The 18,725-nt window shown below is 35.2% G+C and overlaps 1 protein-coding gene across 3 annotated transcripts in view; it reads left to right on the top strand.

Moving 5' to 3' along the window:
• The window catches only part of GTF2E1 (general transcription factor IIE subunit 1), a 30,148-nt gene that overhangs the window by 624 nt on the left and 10,799 nt on the right, over positions 1–18,725 (top strand). For all 3 annotated transcript variants that reach the window (XR_013766456.1, XM_079155322.1, XM_079155323.1), the window contains exon 2: positions 3,929–4,406. Coding sequence is in view for 2 of the 3 variants with exons in the window: in XM_079155322.1 (XP_079011448.1) it covers positions 3,959–4,406 (448 nt within the window). In the remaining variant the exon portion in view is untranslated. The remainder of the gene's footprint in view (positions 1–3,928; positions 4,407–18,725) is intronic.

An 18,725-nucleotide genomic window follows, 5' to 3' on the forward strand; every position in this document is an offset into this window, starting at 1 on the left:
TAATCTTTCACAGTCGTGAATTTGATTTAGTCATAGCCTGCTTAAAACCATTCTAAGAAGGTAGCAAAGAGTCTGTCTTCTGTCGTGGAAGAAGTGAATCTTGGGGAAGCTGGCAGGGTGGGCATGTGGGAAGAACACGTGCGTAGCATTGAAAGTACTTGACTGGATGCTAGAAATTAATTAGTGAGCAAGATGAAGTCCCTGAACCTAGACATGGAGAAAGTACTATGGGGAAAGAGCTGTGGAAACATGTGAAAGGAGGTCATTCTGTGCTACAGTGGAGAATCTGGGAAGCCTCTGAGGATATGTGACTTGACTTGGACGGTTAGGGGAAAGTGGTTTGGGCTTAGTTTTGGGCACAGAGGGAACAGCATGTGCAAGTAGAGAAAGCACGTGTGGCTCATGCCGTCCTGAGTGTGTCAGTGTGCTGGATATGAGGCTTAGAAGGGTAGACATTGGGTAGAGTGTTTTCTTTTCAACTTTGTTTCTCCAGTTCCATGCCTGGGGCATAATAGTCCTTCAAGTGTGTGCATGATTAGGATATATTGTGAATCTGGACTGGGTAGAGAGGTAGTTGAAGCTGGGAGGTAACTGATGAAGTATGAAATAAGAAAAGGAAAGGAGGTCATTGAGAGAGCACACACTCAAATGTCTCCAGAGACCGGCAAAACTTCTTCCTTGTCTAGAAGTGTCAACTGCTATTCAGCTTCAATTTATTGTTCCTATGTGGGGACATGATCTCATTTCCCCCACCTGATATTTTGTTTTCCAGAGGGGCCGGAAGTTGAAATTTATGTGAACTCAAAATTTTTAAAATGTTGACAACTAATTTTTTTTTGACAACTAATTTAGAAAATGTTCAAACATTCTTTGGGTGAAACTGTGTATGGCCAATCTTTGCATTTCATAAGTAGCTTAAGAATGCAGAAATTGAGTAAGGAGATTCAGCATTCAGTGGGGAAGGGGAAGTGGTGGAGGAGAGTAGACCGTGATCAGGAAGGAGGATTTCAAAATGCAGAGATTTTTGAATAACGTAGTTCAGCTTGGAGCTCAGAACGTTAGCATACGGAATTTCCTCAACGATATGCAACTAAAAGTGAATGCCTCATTTCTTCCACACACTCCTTCAAGTGTTACCTGCTTGTCATAATACTACTTTTCCTAGTTACAGGGACTCAAAGCAAAGAGCTGTTTAAGATTTTTTCCTATTCTAGTTTCCAAAATATTGTTGGATCCTTTTGCTTTTGGTTTTGTAATAAATTACATTCATCTTGTCCTCTTTGAATTTTTTGCTTTCTACCTTAGTTTTAAGTTTTATTTCTACTGTTCCTTATACTTCCACAGTGCCTTCACCTTCATTTCAGTTCATTCCTCATATTGCTCCAAGACTCACTTTTATAAATAGGGGATTTTGTTATTAATGCCAGTATTTAATGAACTCCTGCCAACCCTGAAAACCAAACACTTGGTTGGGGATTTAACTCAGTGGCACTTGACCACTGAGCCACACCCCCAGCCGTATTTTGTATTTTATTTAGGGACAGGATCTCACTGAGTTGCTTAGCACCTCATTTTGCTGAGGCTGGCTTCGAACTCGAGATCCTCCTGCCTCAGCCTCCTGAGCTGCTAGGATTACAGGCATGCACCACTGTGCCTGGCAAGCCAAACGCTATATTAATGATTTTATTTAATCCATACTTCAACTGTATGAAAAAGACATTGTTAATCACTTTTTATATATGCAGAACTTAAAGCTGAGTATTTTCTGAGGTCTGTTGGATGACAGGGTCCTCATGTTACTCAATTGCTCTCATCTCTAGGGCTCACTAGGGTGTTTCAGGCAAAGGAAACAGGCTAAATAAGTGACACAAGTACCTTTCCATTGTGGAATGTGCATTGGTAGAGCAAATAATAGCCAGGGACCTAGATTATCTAGAGCAGAGGTCAGGGACTTTTGCTGTGAATTTCTTTTAAAATTAGTGCCTAACCTCTCAGACCAGTTGAAACAAAACTACTGGGAATGGGATTCAGAGTTAGTAGTCTTAAGATGCTCCCCAGATAATTCTGCTTTATAACCTGGGTTGAGAATCATTGATCTATTGTATTGGGTGGAGGAAAGGAGAAAACAATATTAGAAAGCAATACTGGAAAAATAGGTTATGTTGACATTTGTCTGCCATTCTGTGATCTTTGGATGTTTCTGAAGTCATAATGTATTCTGTCAACTGTTGAACATGTAAAACAACAAAAAACCCAAACTGAGTTTAAGTACAGTATATAGACCAAATTAGAAAGGAGAGCAAAATGTCTAGTAGTATGCCATTATTCTATGACATTTTTAAGCCCTGGGGTGACCTGAAGGCCCTCAGAGCACAGGTTTGAATTGAGATGCTACTTTCTTATCTCTCCTTGTATATACTTAGGCTTGAGAATTTACTATCTGAAGTATATTTTTTATTGTAAGAATCTTTTTCTTTGTTACTGGTCGGACCTTATGTTTTTCTCCCAAAATGTGTATATAGGTTGGTTATTTAAGAATTTTTTTAATAGTATTGTGGCTATAAAAGTATTATAAAAGGAATATTAGGGGCTGGGGCTACAGCTCAGTGGCAGAGCACTTGCCGAGCACATGTGAGGCACTAGATTCAATCTTCAGCACCACATAAAAATAAACAAAGGCATTCTGTCCATCTGCAACTCAAAAAAGTAAAAGGAATATTAAACTGATAGATAACCAATAATTTCAAGTAAAAGGGTTCAGTTGAAACTAGTTTTAATAGCAGAATATTAGTCCTTGTTGACATAGTTCAGTGGCATATCTCTGTCAAAAATCTCTCTACTCCATAAATTTCACCACATCTAAAATGTTGTGGATAGCCTGGCTATTTTTAATTGGACGTATCAAATCAATATGGAAACTGTCCTTGCTAATAAGCCCTCCTACATACTGTACTTATATTCTCATTTATTAATAAAAACACCCCTTTTATCCTTACTTCTTAGAGAAAATAATGTGGCCTCAAGTTGTTTAAGGGATTTGGTCATGCTCACACAGCTACCAAAACACAGGATGTCTAACTGAATTCCAGAGCCCATGTTTTTTGACAGTTCAAGTCTAAGAATGACATGACATGCCGGCTTGAACTTTGAGAGGACAGCTTTCTGGGCCATGCCATGGAATTACATCCATTTAGCTTCTCCTTTGACCTATAATTGATCCAGCATTTAGGGCATCTTGGTCTGTTTTCCCGGTCTATTTTATTTCTTTTAAAAGACTGGTTGTTATTTACTTAATTGTCAGATTTAACTTTTCAGGGTTGGTAAAGCCATCTGGATCTTAGTGTTAATTTCTTTCAAATTTATAATAGTTAATGATTTTTGTCAAACATTCTAACAGGTAATTACTTGTACTTTATTGTTTTGATTTCATTACAAAAGCATGACTGTGTCAAACATCCTATAGTCTTAGTAGAAAAATTAAAATAAAGACATTTTAAGTATGTGTTAACTACTGGGTTTCTCAGGGGGTTTCCAAAGATCTATATCATTAAGAATTGTTAGTACCTCATTGAGCATTTTTGTGTTTCTTTCTGAAATTACATGGGTTTGATGTAATATATCATTGTTATGAATAGCAAGTCACTCTTTTTGAATCAAGCGCACTGTTGGCTATGAAAGTAACCATTTAGGAAATATGTCAAGCTTTTTAGCTATGATCTTTTGTGCTTTATTGAGAAAAATTCTGTTCTTTCCCTATTAGATGCTTGGGTATTAAAAGTCTTTTAAGATAATGTTTGAGTACCCTTAGGCTCTCCAAGCATAGTAGTAGATATTAGCTAGCAGGTTGGTTTTTCTAGATTTAAAATGATTACCATGTCTTCTTGCCTACTAATCCTGGTTTTTTTTTTTTTTTTTTTTCTTAATTCAGAATATTTAAAGTTGAAGGTTGCTGCTAAAGATGGCAGACCCAGATGTCCTCACTGAGGTTCCAGCAGCATTGAAGAGGTTAGCCAAGTATGTGATTCGGGGGTTTTATGGCATTGAGCATGCTTTGGCCTTGGACATTTTGATCCGGAACCCCTGTGTGAAAGAGGAAGACATGCTGGAGTTGCTCAAGTTTGATCGGAAGCAACTTCGATCAGTTTTGAACAATTTAAAGGGAGACAAATTCATCAAATGCAGAATGAGGGTAGAGACTGCTGCAGATGGGAAAACCACTCGCCATAACTACTACTTTATCAATTATCGTACTCTTGTTAATGTGGTAAAATATAAATTGGACCACATGAGAAGGAGGATTGAAACGGATGAGAGAGATTCCACCAACCGGGCTTCCTTCAAATGTCCTGTCTGTAGTAATACTTTCACAGACTTAGAAGCTAATCAACTCTTTGATCCCATGACAGGTGAGACTTATTCCAGTTTGAAAATCCAGTAAAATATGTGCTCATTTTCTTTTAATTCAGCTAAATTTTAAACCAATCATACCTTATCATAAAAGTGAATGAATTGGTGTGATTCAGCATGGAAGTAGTTTGCTGTCCTGGTTGGCTGTCATATTACTTTGAGAAGCTTTTATAAAACCTTTCTCCTTCATAAGGGAGTATACTCATTTATATGATTTCCTGCCAATGACCCTTCTGCTTCTGCCTCTCGCCCTATCCCTACCCTTTATTAACAGTTGTGGCCTAAAGGATTGTTTTCTTATACCACTTTGAGACTGTTCTGACAACTTTACTTTTGACCTCTTCTTTTAACAAATATTTGAGCACTATGTGCAGTCACTGCACATAGTTACAACACAATATCTTTAAAAGTTTTGTTACCGGAAGTATAAAGTGCCATCAAGAGTACATAACAAGGGTGTATAATCTGGATTCAAGGAAAGCCTCCGTAAAAAGTTAACAGCTGAGATTTAAAAGGAAGAGCCAGATGAAATAAGAGGAGAGTCCTTTCTAAATTAATTAAAGGATAGATATATATTGTCTCATAGTCATGCATTAATAGAAGAGGATTGGCAACAACATTAACTTACCTCATTTAATCCAACATTTTGGTTTTAAGAATTTTTCTTAACATAGTTTACAAAGCATGTACTTTCCAAAAATATAATGTATCTAGCATTATGAGAAATTTTAACTTTATCATACTGGATTATGGAGTTATTTTTAAACTTGAAAAGAGACTAGTTTTGCTAATTACTCTGTGGATTGATTTTTGTCTTATTTTCTGGAAGTAAAAACATAGAAGGAGTCAATGCTGTTAAATTAGATTATCCTTATGTTAAATTAGAATTCAAGAGTGTAGATTATTTTTTAGTTTAATTTTTTTATATTTTATAATTTATAATTTTGTATAAAAATTTCTATTTTGAACTTTATACATGAAACCTTTTGTTTTGAATAATTACATATTTGTGTATGTGCTTAATTTTCTGTTTTGTGTATGTAATATATGGTTCATTTAAAAAATTTAAATGGGAAATAATCCCACTGTCAATTAGGTTATTAACAAATAGAACTAAAGTGACTTTTTAAATTTTATTTATTTATTCTTTCTTATTGTGAGGTGTTTATTTTGGGTGAAAAATCATTTAAAGAATTCTCCTTTAATTATTATATGTCTGAACCTATTTGTTTACCCTGGAAGGACTTAACTAGGAAAGATCATAAGAAAATATTAACTATTCTGGTATAATTGCTTGAGTACTCTACAGAGAAAGGTTTTAGAATATATCTGGAGCTCTTTCAAAATAGACTAAATGGGTCTTGTAATTTTTGCCACTTACTTGAACATATTTCTTAAAAGAGCTCTGGGTTTTGGTTTTGTGATTCTCTGCAGATGTTGGTGTTACAGTGGTCCTGTCTTCATCACTCTTGACTGCAGTGGAAGGTGTTATCCAGTTCCTCAGAGAGGATAATCTGAAGTAATATGCTTCTACTATATTTATTCATCATTTGGGTCTTTCTTAATTTCATGAAGCTTTCTAGAAAGAGGTGATTCCCCTATTTATATATCAATATTTAGGATATTGATCCATGATGCTCTTTAAATTTTACCCAGGATTAGTGTCTGAATGAAATTAGCCTACATAAGAGCTAGCCTAATACCCAAATATAGCCAGAGTTACGTGAATCAGTGAATTGAGATAGGGTAAAAAAGAGTAGTGACTATGTTTAATATGAGGGTTATGGTTAGCATGAAGTTAGAAGGGGGTGCAGAAAAGCAAGAAAAAGTCACTTAACCTTGATGTTACTCAGAGGAGGGGTACCCTGATCATCTTGGATACTGTTATTCAGTTAGCAGTTCTTTCGGTACATGAATGGAAGCTTGAGTTATCTTGATTGAAAATTTTATAATCATAAGCGATCCTCGTTCTGAGAATATACTTGCCTCTTGATTATAATTTGGCTTTTGTTGAGTTCCCTTTGAGAACAAAATATGCTAGTTAGTTGATATTAGCCCCAGTCTACTTATCAATTCTTTGTTTTTTCCTTTTACGAATACCTTCCCTTGATTTGTACATTCTCCTCAGAAATCTTTTCTTTTTGTTTGCTTCCTGTTTTATTCAGTTTTCATTCTTCCTCTCTTCATTATGAAAAGATAAGGAAACATTTGGTGTATGTAGCAGGGGAGGAAGTAACATCTCCTGTAGTGTTTATATATGGTCTGTGTTCATAGGTTGTAATTTTTATCTAACCTTAGTTCTAAACAAATGTACCTTATTTCCTGGTTTCTCTTAGAAACTGATTTTTTTTTGTTTTTAACCATATTTCTATCCAGATCATGGGGACAACTGATGGGCTCTATCTTTGTTTCTTTCTCCACTATTCTTATTCTTGAATTATCTTTTTATCTTAGCAATTGGAGAACATTCAGGAATTAGATTGAAGGCTTCTAGAGTTTTCTAAACTTTTTTTTCTTCTAGACTTTTTTTCTCTGATGAAAAATTCTGTCACTGAACAAAGGATACTGATTCCTAGATGAGCTCCAGAGGAGCACCTGAAAATTCTGGATCTGAGATCTGAGTCTGGCAAGGATCATTTTGCCACCATTAATTCACAATGGGCCAGTGATCTTCCTATTTTAGTTTACAGTGTTTCCCTGCTCTGTCTTTCCTTTCCTAAAGATCGTAGATTTCCTCCATCTTTGCCATTAAGATTTTGCCTTTGGTGTTCTGGGTTCAACTCTGTGTTTGACACTCACTATGTATAAATTCTCTCTTTATTTCATTAATATAGAATAGCTTAGTCTTTGCCCACTAGCCCATGGTTTCAGAAGCTTCATTGGACAAAACTGACTATTGTAATTACTGAAATATGGGTATTTATATAATTAGAACAAAGACAACATGACATGAACTCCTTCAAATCAGCAATACAGCATCTTCTGCTTCAAAAATGCATGTTTTAGATTTAGCAAGTTTTCTGACAATGTAAATAGACTTAGTATTTCTATTTTAGCTGTCTCAGCCATGGGTGACACATAGTTAATGCACTTCTAAGTTAAGCTCAGCAACATGTCTTACATTCTTTTTAGTTGTTAAGGTTAGATAATATGGAAATAGCTTTATGTTTTCTATTTTTATTTCAGTATGCAAACATAATATCAGAGAAAATTTCGAAGAGAAAAAAAATCACCCATAAAGCTACTAGCCTTTTGAGATCATAGCCTAAAGCAGTTTGTGTTCCTTGGTTCCTTAATGTATCAAACTGTTTCTGTTTGGTGTTCAAAGTATATTTTAATAGTTGTGACTTCTCCTGTTTTCCTTGTACCCCTTTTGGGTACTTTGATTTTACCTATTTTTTTGCTAGTATGAATAAGATACTTTGAATACCTTTGTACATATTGTATTTTATTTCTGTTTAAGTTTTTCTTTAAGAATTTGCCAATACTAGACATATTGGCTAAAGAATGTAGTCTTATGACTTCTGTAAAAACATATGGCATTGTAGTTTTATTGGGGGGGTTGAGTAAAATTGTTAGATGAAATAAAAAGTGGTTTGGAAGACCTACAAATAACTGAATTTATCTAGAGTCCAAAAAAATCCCATTTTAGGTAAACTTTGAGATAAGAGATACTTTTAATTTTTGAAAAAGGAATCATAAATATATTTAATAAAGTCTTAAAAATAGGAATTTTGAGATTATCTAGTCCAACTCATCAAATGATGTGTGTGGCTACTACATGTACCATGCCTATGTTCTTGGATTTGAAAGATTTTATGTAAGTCTAGGGATATATAAATTGATAGGATGTTTTAAACTGATTTAGGAAGAGTATGATAGCATTCGTGGAGATTCAGCTTACTATGTGGTTTCCAAGAAAAGATTTAGAGATAATAGGTTTTAGGGTTAGCATAAAGAAGTCTTTTATAAATAAACTATGTCTGTAATAAGTAACTCAAATATTACCAACAATAATCTAGTGATAAGTTCCAAATTATTTGGAATATTCAAGTAAACCTGGTATCTACTTGGGATATTTGTATATAAATGCTTGATGTTAAATCATGGGTCCCTTACTTCATGACTGCAAGAGAAGCTTTTTGGTTTTGATAAATCAACTATCTGATCCCTGTATCATTGAAATTCCTTTTGTATTCCCTTTTTGTAATATTTGCAAACTACAAAATACAAAACAAAATACATTTGTGAGACTCTCAAAGACTTGTTAATAATGTTTGCTACCGGTCAGTCTACTTTTCCTATCTTCATCTCCTAGTATTTAGGCCAGGAGATGCCTTATAAGCAATATTTTCAATTCCTAAAATGCTAAAAGCAGAGACAAACACAAAAGAAATCTAAGATCATTTGCTTAATTGCTTCTTAGTCATCTTTGGAATCTTGACCAGGATGAGATAATTAGAAAATTATACAAGAAAACTCAAAGGTGTAGATTTGGGTGGTGATGGTAAATGTGGAAGAGGTGATTATTAGTTAAAGTTAAATGAATATGTAAAAACAAGTTATGAAAAGATTGTAAGGAATATGTGCCTTCCCTCATTACCCTTCTCTATCTCCTAATCCTTTAGGTCTTGTACTTTTTAAATTTTGACAGTTGATCTTGAGAATTTGAGTGCTTTTTTTTTTTTTTTTAACTTTTGTGTTTTATGTCTTTTTTAAAAACGTATTTTGATGCTGACATAAAAGCAAACTTATTTGTGAAGAATTTCTTTTGCCTTTTACTTTTGATGCTGGCATACATGTTTAGTTGATTGTTGTCTTTCAAATATTCACATCAAAACCACCAACTTTTTGCCTGCCTACTGCATGTTGAGATGAATTTGATTTAAGCCTAATTTATAAAATTTTTTGCAAGCTGAATATTCATCCAAGGACCCTCCTTGAATTCATCATTTGTTGCCCTGCCCCCAGATGTAGTACATTTTTTTCCCTTTATAATAAGTTTCAAAATCTAGGAATTGTATATGACTAGACCAGTTTAACAGAACAGTAGCCAGTTTCATTGATAAATTGAATTGCAGTGGTGGCGCTTGGGGGTTGTATTGGGCACATGATGAATACATTTGAAATCTTATGAATTTCAAAAATTAAACCTTCTCTATTCTTGTCCTTTTATATGCACATGAATATTTTTGCAGTGTAATGTGTTCTGCAGTGAATTATTAAGGGTAATTTTTCAAAATTTTATTACAGGTAAAATAATTATATAAATGTACAACTCCGAGTCACGTGTACTGTTAGATAATAGCAGCTTTTTTCTTATATTTTTCTTTTGTCCAATTTAACTGAAGAAATTTGCTCTTATGAAAATTAAGTTTGGGAATTAGAATAAAAGGTAATTGACTTTTTTAGACTTTAGCATTTGACTAAACATTTTAATATATATCCTCTTGAATGTACTGAGTTATAAAACTTTTAACAAAGGGCTTGATAATTCTGTCAGAATAGCCCAGAAATAACTATATAACTTTCACATATTGTTTAAAAAGGAATTGAGTGCTTTGGAACTGTTCAAAATAATATTTGTTGGGATTGGAGATGTAGTTCAGTGTAGAGTGCTTGCCTAGTATGTATGAGGAAAGCACTTTGATCCCCCAGACCACAAAACAAAATAAAAATTTGTTTTCTTTTTAAAATATGTAAGTAACATATGAATGTAAACTTGTTTACATATGTGTAATGGTAGGAATTAATGTATATTAAAATTACAAACTTGTTTTTCTTTCTGTGGCTCTTCTACTCAACCAGTCCCCACTCTTAACCACCTTTCTCAGTCTTAACAACTGTTAAGATTGTGGTCAATCTTCTAGTCCTTTTACCTTGCATGCCTTCACCCACCCTCTGTTAAGCCCTTTTGAAATCTAACAAGGTAGTGATTCTTAGTTTATATTTTGTTATAGCAGTTTATGGTTATTATGCTTGTTCAACTTCTCACAGAATTGTAGTTTTTTTAGAACATTTATTATATGGGGTCCTTTTGCATAATCATTGTGTTCTGTGGACAGGTTATTTCCAGAAGGTGCTTGTTTGTTTGGTTTGTTTTTAAAACTGTGGCTTTAAAACAGTAAAATAACAGTACATTGGAATTCCAGAGACGTTTAAAATTAAGTTCAGTATGTTTTATACCATATATAGTTTGACTTGAAATTTAGGTTGTTTTATCCCTGCTTTTAGAGAATGATGTTAGTCACTTTTGGTTTATTTGGAAGCCTTGGTTAGGACCCTACAACTTCCATACATAGTAGTTTTCATATAGAAAATATGCTCTGTTTAATTATGATGTCTTCGGAAACATACTTGTGACAGTGGAGAATGATATTTTCAGTTTTAGGTACTCTTATTTTACCAAGCTTCCCACTTCACTACTTTTCTCAATATATACATAATTCACAAAATATTCTAGTGTTAGGGGGAAACAGTGTCCAAATGTGTTTCCTGAGGTATTTGATAGTATTTTTACAGTGCAGGAAAATTAACCATATGTTAATGTTATGCCTTAAAGTTTATAGTTTCCTATTTTTTGTAGTTCGGGTCTTCCTGTGTTTCCCAGGCTGGTCTTGAGCTCCTAGACTCAAGTGATTCTCCCATCCCCACCTCCCAAGTGCTGGGACTACAAGGGTGTGCCTGACTCTTAAGAGTTTCCTTTTTATCCCACTAAAGTCTTAGGAATTTTAGTTACGTGGAATTGATTCTTTTGTTGTTGTTGTTGTATCATTTTTTTTTTGAAGTGAAAAACTTATATTTAGAGGATTTTAGGGTAGTCTTGTCTGGAAAAGTTTGCAAGCTTTTATCTCTTGCTTGATTTTAAGCTACTCTAAGGGAGTCTCCTTGTTTTCATTAACCAATTCTCTTTTCACTTTTGCTGCCCAGAGACTGTTTGTTGCATTAGCCCTCTAAAGAGCACATCAGGTAATGTCACTCTTCCCTTCAAAACTCTCCAAAGGCTTCTTCCTTCACTCAGAAGAGTCAAAAGTCATTAACAGACATTATAAGGTCTTTTATCTAGTCCCCTCAACTTTGCCACCTCGAAACTTAAGAGACTTTATTTTTACCACTCTCTCCCATGTTCACAGGAGCCATCTTATTTATGCCTTGCAAATATCAGGCATGCCTTTGCTTCTTCTTGCCTTTTTGCTCTTTTTTCAGATATCTGCATGGCTTTCTGCCTTTTTTTACCTTGAAATTTCCACTTATGCATCTTTTTTCCCCATTATACTTTTCAGCACCTAATGTTATTTTTTTGACTTGACTAATTCCCACTAGCAGGAAAGAAGGTCAGAAGTTTGGCTAGACTTAGGAAAGCAGAATGTCAGAAATCTTGAGACATCAAACTCACTGTTATAGGGTGAGGTCTCTTCAACAGCAGACATTTGATCCTCCCAATTTCCTTGGCCAGCCTTGAGAACTTGGGCTGCAACATGACTCTCCCCCTTGTGCACTGCAGCACTGGTCCATAACAAAGCAGTTGTCCTTTTTTAAAAATTAATTAATTATTTTATTTTATTTTTGATACTGGGGATTGAACCCAGGAGTGCTTTACCCTGAGCTACATACCCAGCCCTTTTTATTTTCTCTCTTAAGACAGAGTCTAAGTTGCTTAGAGCCTCACTAAGTTGCTGAGGCTGGCCTCAAACTTGCAAACCTTCTGCCTCAGCCTCCTGAGTTGCTGAGGCTACCAGAGCATGCCACTGTACCCAGTGTATTATTTTTATTCTTGTAAGAATAAAATGACTGAATAGTACTCTAGTCACCTAACATCTTTGACAAATCCTTGATAATGAATTGTGGACATTACCTCATAGCCTACTCATTGTGTGTACTAAAGTGAAGAGGCCTGTATCAGAGAGATATCTCATGAATTTCCTATATATGAATTTCCTTCATGCCCTTTTTTTTAATCCTCCTTTCCTGCTTTGTTTCCCCCCATAATACTTACCAGCACCCAATGTTATTTTTTTTGTCTTGACTAATTCCCACTGAAATGTGAACTCTAGAAAAGCTCCTCACAAGAAGATTGTTTAGGACTTGATGCTTAATGTCTTCTACCCATAGTCTCATTTTATATATGTTTTATCAGTTACAAATTTTCAAAGCACTTTCTTGCCAAACTAAGGGGATAGTTTTTTCACTTTGTTATGTATTGTTTTATAATTAAAGTGACATATTTGTTAAAATGAGTGATGTACTAGAAGCAGTGAAGTTGAAGGCCTTGGCTAACACTATAGACACCACTTCTGTGTTTTCTCAGTTTTGTTGACCTTTATTTGTCATTTGTTGTCTCTGTCTTTTGTTTCTTGTTCCCCTTACTTTTCATATTTGAGGAGAAAGTTAAGATGAAATAGTATTCTCCCCTTGTCTTCTCCTCCTCCCTCTCCCACCTCACAATTAGTTCTCCATTTCTTTTCTCCTCCTTTAGAGTGATAACTTACTTTATTAGAAGAGTGCTGAACCATAGAGCATTTCTATAATATTGAATAGATAACCATAACAGTTTTGAAATGTGTATTTGTAAAATGTCTTTTTTTCTCTCTACTTTGAATGCCTATAATTTGCAACTTGATGTATTTTGATCCTTCTGGTAAACCTGATAGGTTAAGACTCAGCTAAGTAAATGCAGACTTGTGAATTCTTTTTATTCCATCTTAAAAAAAAAAAGATAAGACCTTTTATATATACATGAGAAATTTACTAAACAGTTGGTGGCAAGGATGAGAGGAGGTTGGGAAAGGAATGTGTAATTCAGGATGGTACAATGAATTTAGTGTTTTGAGTCAGACAAATTTGTGTATGAATCCAGGTTTAATGGATTTTGTTTTCAAGTTATGATCTGGCAAATTTAACATCTCTAAGTCTTCATTCCCTTATATGTCAGATTTGGATAGTATTATTGCCTAGACTTGTCTCTGATGAATACGTGAAAATATTTGTAGAGTAGCTTGCTTTCTTCTTTTGTAGTTTGTGAGTATAGATGTCAAACAAAAGTGTTATCCTTGAACTCATTTTTCCCCCAGTCCCATCATTTATCAAGCTTTGCCTCCAGAATCTTGGTAGCTTTCATTTTCTCTCTGCTATCACATCATCAGATCTAGCTTACATATATTCCCTTATGTGACTTAGAGTCACTGTTTCTGGTTTTTGCCTTGGTCTTATAGGTGGGAAAGATGGTACAGAGCACTACTACATTTCAATTTCAGTTTCTTCTCAAGAGAAGAAACTTGTTCTTGAGTAGTCAATTCTGTGCGTACAACTTAGTGTAGAGTGGTTTAGTTATAAGAAGAGTTGGAATATTTATAATTTCAATTACCTAACAGCAATTCTCCACCAAGGGTAAGCATCAGAATTCTTTGTGATACTTTAAAATTTACATTCTTGGGCCCCACTCAGACCAATTGAATTGGTGTCTCTGGGGCAGGGCCTAAGTTTTAATTCCACTATGATGAATTAATGTTTGTAAATATTATAATAAGTTTTGATCACCTCATGTTCTTCAGTGGCTTTCCTATTACTGAGGAATAAAGTCAAAATGATGCACAACATTCAAGATCTATTTATGATCACCTAGTTTCTTATAAATTCTGGTTTTTGCCATCCTCTCTGATAATTGTATTTCTACCATTGACATGGCAGTTTAGCATCATTTTTCAACCACCTACTTCTGTTATCTAAAATATCCCCTTTCTTTGACCTCTGTAGCAATGTTTTGTCTTCAAAAATCTGCCTCAAAAAGGTACACCTTCTTCACAATCCTTCCTTTATGCCCTCAGTTGGAAGTTATATTCCTCCAAAATATTTATGTTCTTTATTTTTGCACTGTTCTCTGGTCATGTTTAAATCCCACTACCTTTCTTCTTTACTAAACTCTATGCTTTTTGATGACAAGTTCTGTGTCCATGTCTGTCTCACCACTACTCTGCCTAATACATACAGTGTATGTACTGAGTATTCACAGCCTTCCTCTCTCCTTGCCTGCCACGCCTTCTGGTTTGGGAAAACTGATTTGCATTTTCATAATGCTTAATGAAATTCATAAAAATGCTTTTGGTGTGTTAAACTAATCCTAAATAATTTTCCATTAAATGTCAAATTTCTACTTTTGGCTTTTGATAGGCTGCTTCTCATTTACAACTTGTATTTTTGTGATAAACATAGGACTCAGAGATGTCAAGCTAGCTTTTCTTCTGGTAATGTTTGCCAGATATGGTAATTATTGGGGACAATTCTCCATGGGACTCTCATATGTTATGCATGTCTTGTAAGCAGAGGTACTGACTAACTGCCTTTTCTTTGTACTTTTTTAAGGATGTTAATATTGCAGGCAGTCTTAGAAAATAGAATGTTGCTCTCTAGAGCGAAGAGCAGGTTTACTTACTATCTATTATAATAAAAAGCATCTCCCTCAAGAACATGTTTACTTAATGTCCAGTAAAGATCATATAGGCCTTCCAAAGTAAAGCATTTGCATGCTTATGCCTATCATAAAAAATTCATATATGTACAGTTGTCCCCTGGCCTTCTTGTGTCACTGTATGAGAACTGGGGCCCAGGGACTGGCTTAAATACTGACACTTGTTACTTCTATTGCTGTGAGTAATAAAGTTCTTTGTCTCTGATCCTTGAATCTTATGTCTTCTGCCAGCATCCATGAAACTGTGGCAGATTAACTCGTAAGCTTGCAAGGAGAATAAAATCTCAGACCCTTCACAATTCTTGGCAGTAATATAAAAGTCACTCTTATTAGAACTGCAAGATGGGCCCTTTTGTAAGTAGGGTAAATCTGGATGAAGCTAGAATTCAGGTTCCTTATGACCAAATGTTGTTTTTTTTTCTTATATTTTTTATGAAAATAAATTTGTTCAACTTAAAGGAGTGTCATTCTGCGATTTTCCTTCCATGAAAATGATGGTACTCTCCTAACAGCAAAAAAATATTGCTATTTTATAAGGACAAGCTATGACAAGCATGTTGATTCGTTTACTTAAAGCTGAGGTTTGGAATATATATTATCTTCAAAATAGAAATGGGTGTTCGGGAGGACATTTAAACATTTTAAAAAATACTTACGCTCATAAACTAGATAAAAAGGCATATGTTGGATGATAATGTCAAGGAAAAAGAAAAATTATAGGATGGTTGGGTGTAGACAGAACAGTGTTGGAATTTTATATAATGATGGTGAAGGAAGGCCTTACTGAGGTGATTTTTGAGTAAAGAACTAAAGTGTGCTAGGAGATTAGCTATTTGACTCTCCGGAGGAATAGCATTCTGGGCAGAGATGAGCAGTGAGAAAGCCTCTGCAGAAAAGCGTGCCTGTTGGGAGACTTTGAGGAGGCTGGTTAGTCATGCTTCAAAAATTTGTGATGAGGGGATTAGGGTATTGCTCTTTGTCTTGGCTTTCTGTGCTTTTACCAGAACAGTAGCTGGTATATATTAGGCACTTTTCATGTAAGGAATGAGATTCCTTTTAAACTAGATAACTTGGCTTCTGAAGTATTCTTAGTTCTCCTTGATAGTCCTTATAAATGCCTATCTTTAAACAGTCAACTTAAATCCTATATTGATTTTTTTTTTAATTCAGGTATTTGAGAGCTGTATTCAACCTTATTTTTATATCATTTATTTTTTGACTCCCACATGGATTATATTCTTTATGTTTCTGTTGAAGAGGCTTGTAACAGAGTATAATCTAAGATAGTGTACCTCTACACCTTCTCTAATCAAAGTCAATACTTACCTTTTGCTACTAAATAGAAAAACTGGTTTTTGATTCTCGTTGACCTTGAAAAGTTAGGACCATACTATTTCCTTCAAACACATTCTGCCCCTCTGGTGATAACTGTTTCTGTTTCACAAGGAACAGAACCTGTTCTTTGACAACCTGTTCTTTTCACTCTCCTGAATGTCTTTGGATATTCTGATCTACCTTGGCTTCAGATATCCCTCTACGTTCTCATATCTAAATTTCTAGTCTAAACTCCCCTCTCAAAGAAACTCTAAGCAGTTGTAAAGTGAGCTTCTAACACACCTATTTCAATGACCAGTGTACAACATGGATTCAAATATCTAAAGTAACTTGATATGTTTTACCTACAAAAAGAGAAGAACTTCCTTTCTTTATCCTGGTAAGTGGTGTCCTTGTCCAGTTGATTAAGCCAGGATCTTTATGTTGATGCCCTTTAGTCAAAGTCATGCTATGTATGCCTGTAGCAACCAAAGTTATGTTTATGAATGCTTTCTGTAGCAAGAGGAGTCACATACCATGGGAAACTAGAGTGTCTCAGTAAGATGGTACTGGACGGACTTAAAGAATTTGGGCTTTTGTTGGGTAATTTTGGGGAGGATTCTAGAAAGTGGTGGGGTTTGCTCTAGACTAGATGCTATCAAGAAGTGGGGTAATTCTGTAATTTGGTACCTTAATAAATCTTCCCTACTAGGTGAGAGGAATAGGACAAAACTGTAATTAAAACTGTAATTGGCAAAGAGGGTTCACTGGGCATCCTCCCCACAAGTGGTTTGTACAGAGTCCTCGCCTTTGACTCCATAGTGGTTTGTTTGGCCTCACTTCATTACGGTTATACAGGATCTTATTGGATATTAGTGAGCTGTGAGTGCTGGGCCACCTCCTAGCTGTGAGGTTCTGCTTTTCTCTGTTTTTTTTTTTGTGTGTGTGTGTTTGTTTGTTTGTTTTGTTTGTTTGTTTGTTTTTACTTATTTGGGATAGACATGGAAAATTATGTAGCATTTAGATAGCAGGAAGATAGAAGAATGTTTTCGACAGGGTGTATGAATAATGAATTTACGTGCTATTGGCTATGGGGGAGGAACAATAAAGTAACCTATTCTGCTGGGAATATATATCAGTAAAATCTAGTATTCCATTGAAGCATAAATGCTAGTTTATTTTGTATCTGGGGTACAGAGGGTAGGAGTGAGGTTACATGTCATTCACTTATGGAGCATTTTAAAGCTGAATGTTTGAATACTTATTATGTGCTAGGTACTGTTAATCAGCTTTACATCACTGTGATCAAAGTAACTGACAAGAACAACTTAAAGGAAAAGTTTATTTCGGCTCACAGTTTCAGAGGTAGAGTTCATGGTCAGTCTACTCCATTGCTGTGGGCCTGAGGGGAGGCAGAACATCATGATGGAAGTCATGGCACAGGAAAGCTGCTCAGCCCACCGGGGCCAGGAAACAGCAGAGTACAAAGGAGCCAGGGACAAAATCCCAAGTCATGCCTCCAGTGACCTACTTCTCCAGCCATACCCTACCTGTCTGTAGTTATGACTCAGTGCAGTTGTCCTTTCAGATTATCACCCCATCAAATGAATTAGTCCACTGACTAGATCACAACTTAAAATGTAATCATTTCACTTCTGAGCCTTCCTGCATTATCTATCACATAAGCTTTTAGGGGGTCACCTCATATCCAAACCATAACAGGCACTAAATTACTTTTATCTTTTAATCCCTCAGGAAAGTTGAATTAGAAAGGATAGATGGTTCTTATGCAGAATAAGAACCAAACTGGAAACCCAAGTGCAGTGCTAGTGGTGTAGACTGTTAGATGACATGTGCTTGAGTTTTAACATAATAGTTTGGATTGATTTGATTCCTACCCTTCCTCCCAGCTCATATTTTATTTGTATGATCTTGAGCAAATTACTGAGCCCCTTAGAACTTGTATTTTACAGATTTATTTTTTCTTTCTTTCTTTCTCTTTCTTTTTTTTTTTTTTTTTTTTTTTTTTTTTTTTTTTTTTTGTTAGTTCTCAGGGATTAAACCCAGGAACTCTTATCCACTGAACCATATCCCCTGCCCTTTTTTTTATAGTTTATTTAGATACAGGGTCTCACTGAGTTGTTCAGGGCTTCGCTAAATTACTGAGGCTGGTTTTGAACTCTCAATCCTACTGCCTCAGCCTTCCAGGCTCCTGGGATTACAGGTGTCTGCCACTGTACCTGGCTTATTTTACACATTTAAATGGACAACACCAAATTCAGAGGGTTGGTGGTACCCGACACTTCATAAAATCTTAATATAAAATAATTGCTGTTTTTTTCTTATATTAGCTATGTGACTTTTGGCAAATCCCAAATTCCTAAGAGACTTAGTTCTAATATCACTTTCCAGGCTTGGTATAAGGATTAAAAGTAACAGGTGGAAGCATTTTAGAAACAAAGCACTGTACAAATAAAATAATTTTCTTGACAGATAGAGGATGGTGGTTGGTTATGAGGTTTAGGCCAGTTTCTGCAAG

This window comes from Sciurus vulgaris (assembly GCF_902686455.1).
Source record: "Sciurus vulgaris genome assembly, chromosome: 10".
In the NCBI taxonomy this organism is placed as follows: Eukaryota; Metazoa; Chordata; class Mammalia; order Rodentia; family Sciuridae; genus Sciurus; species Sciurus vulgaris.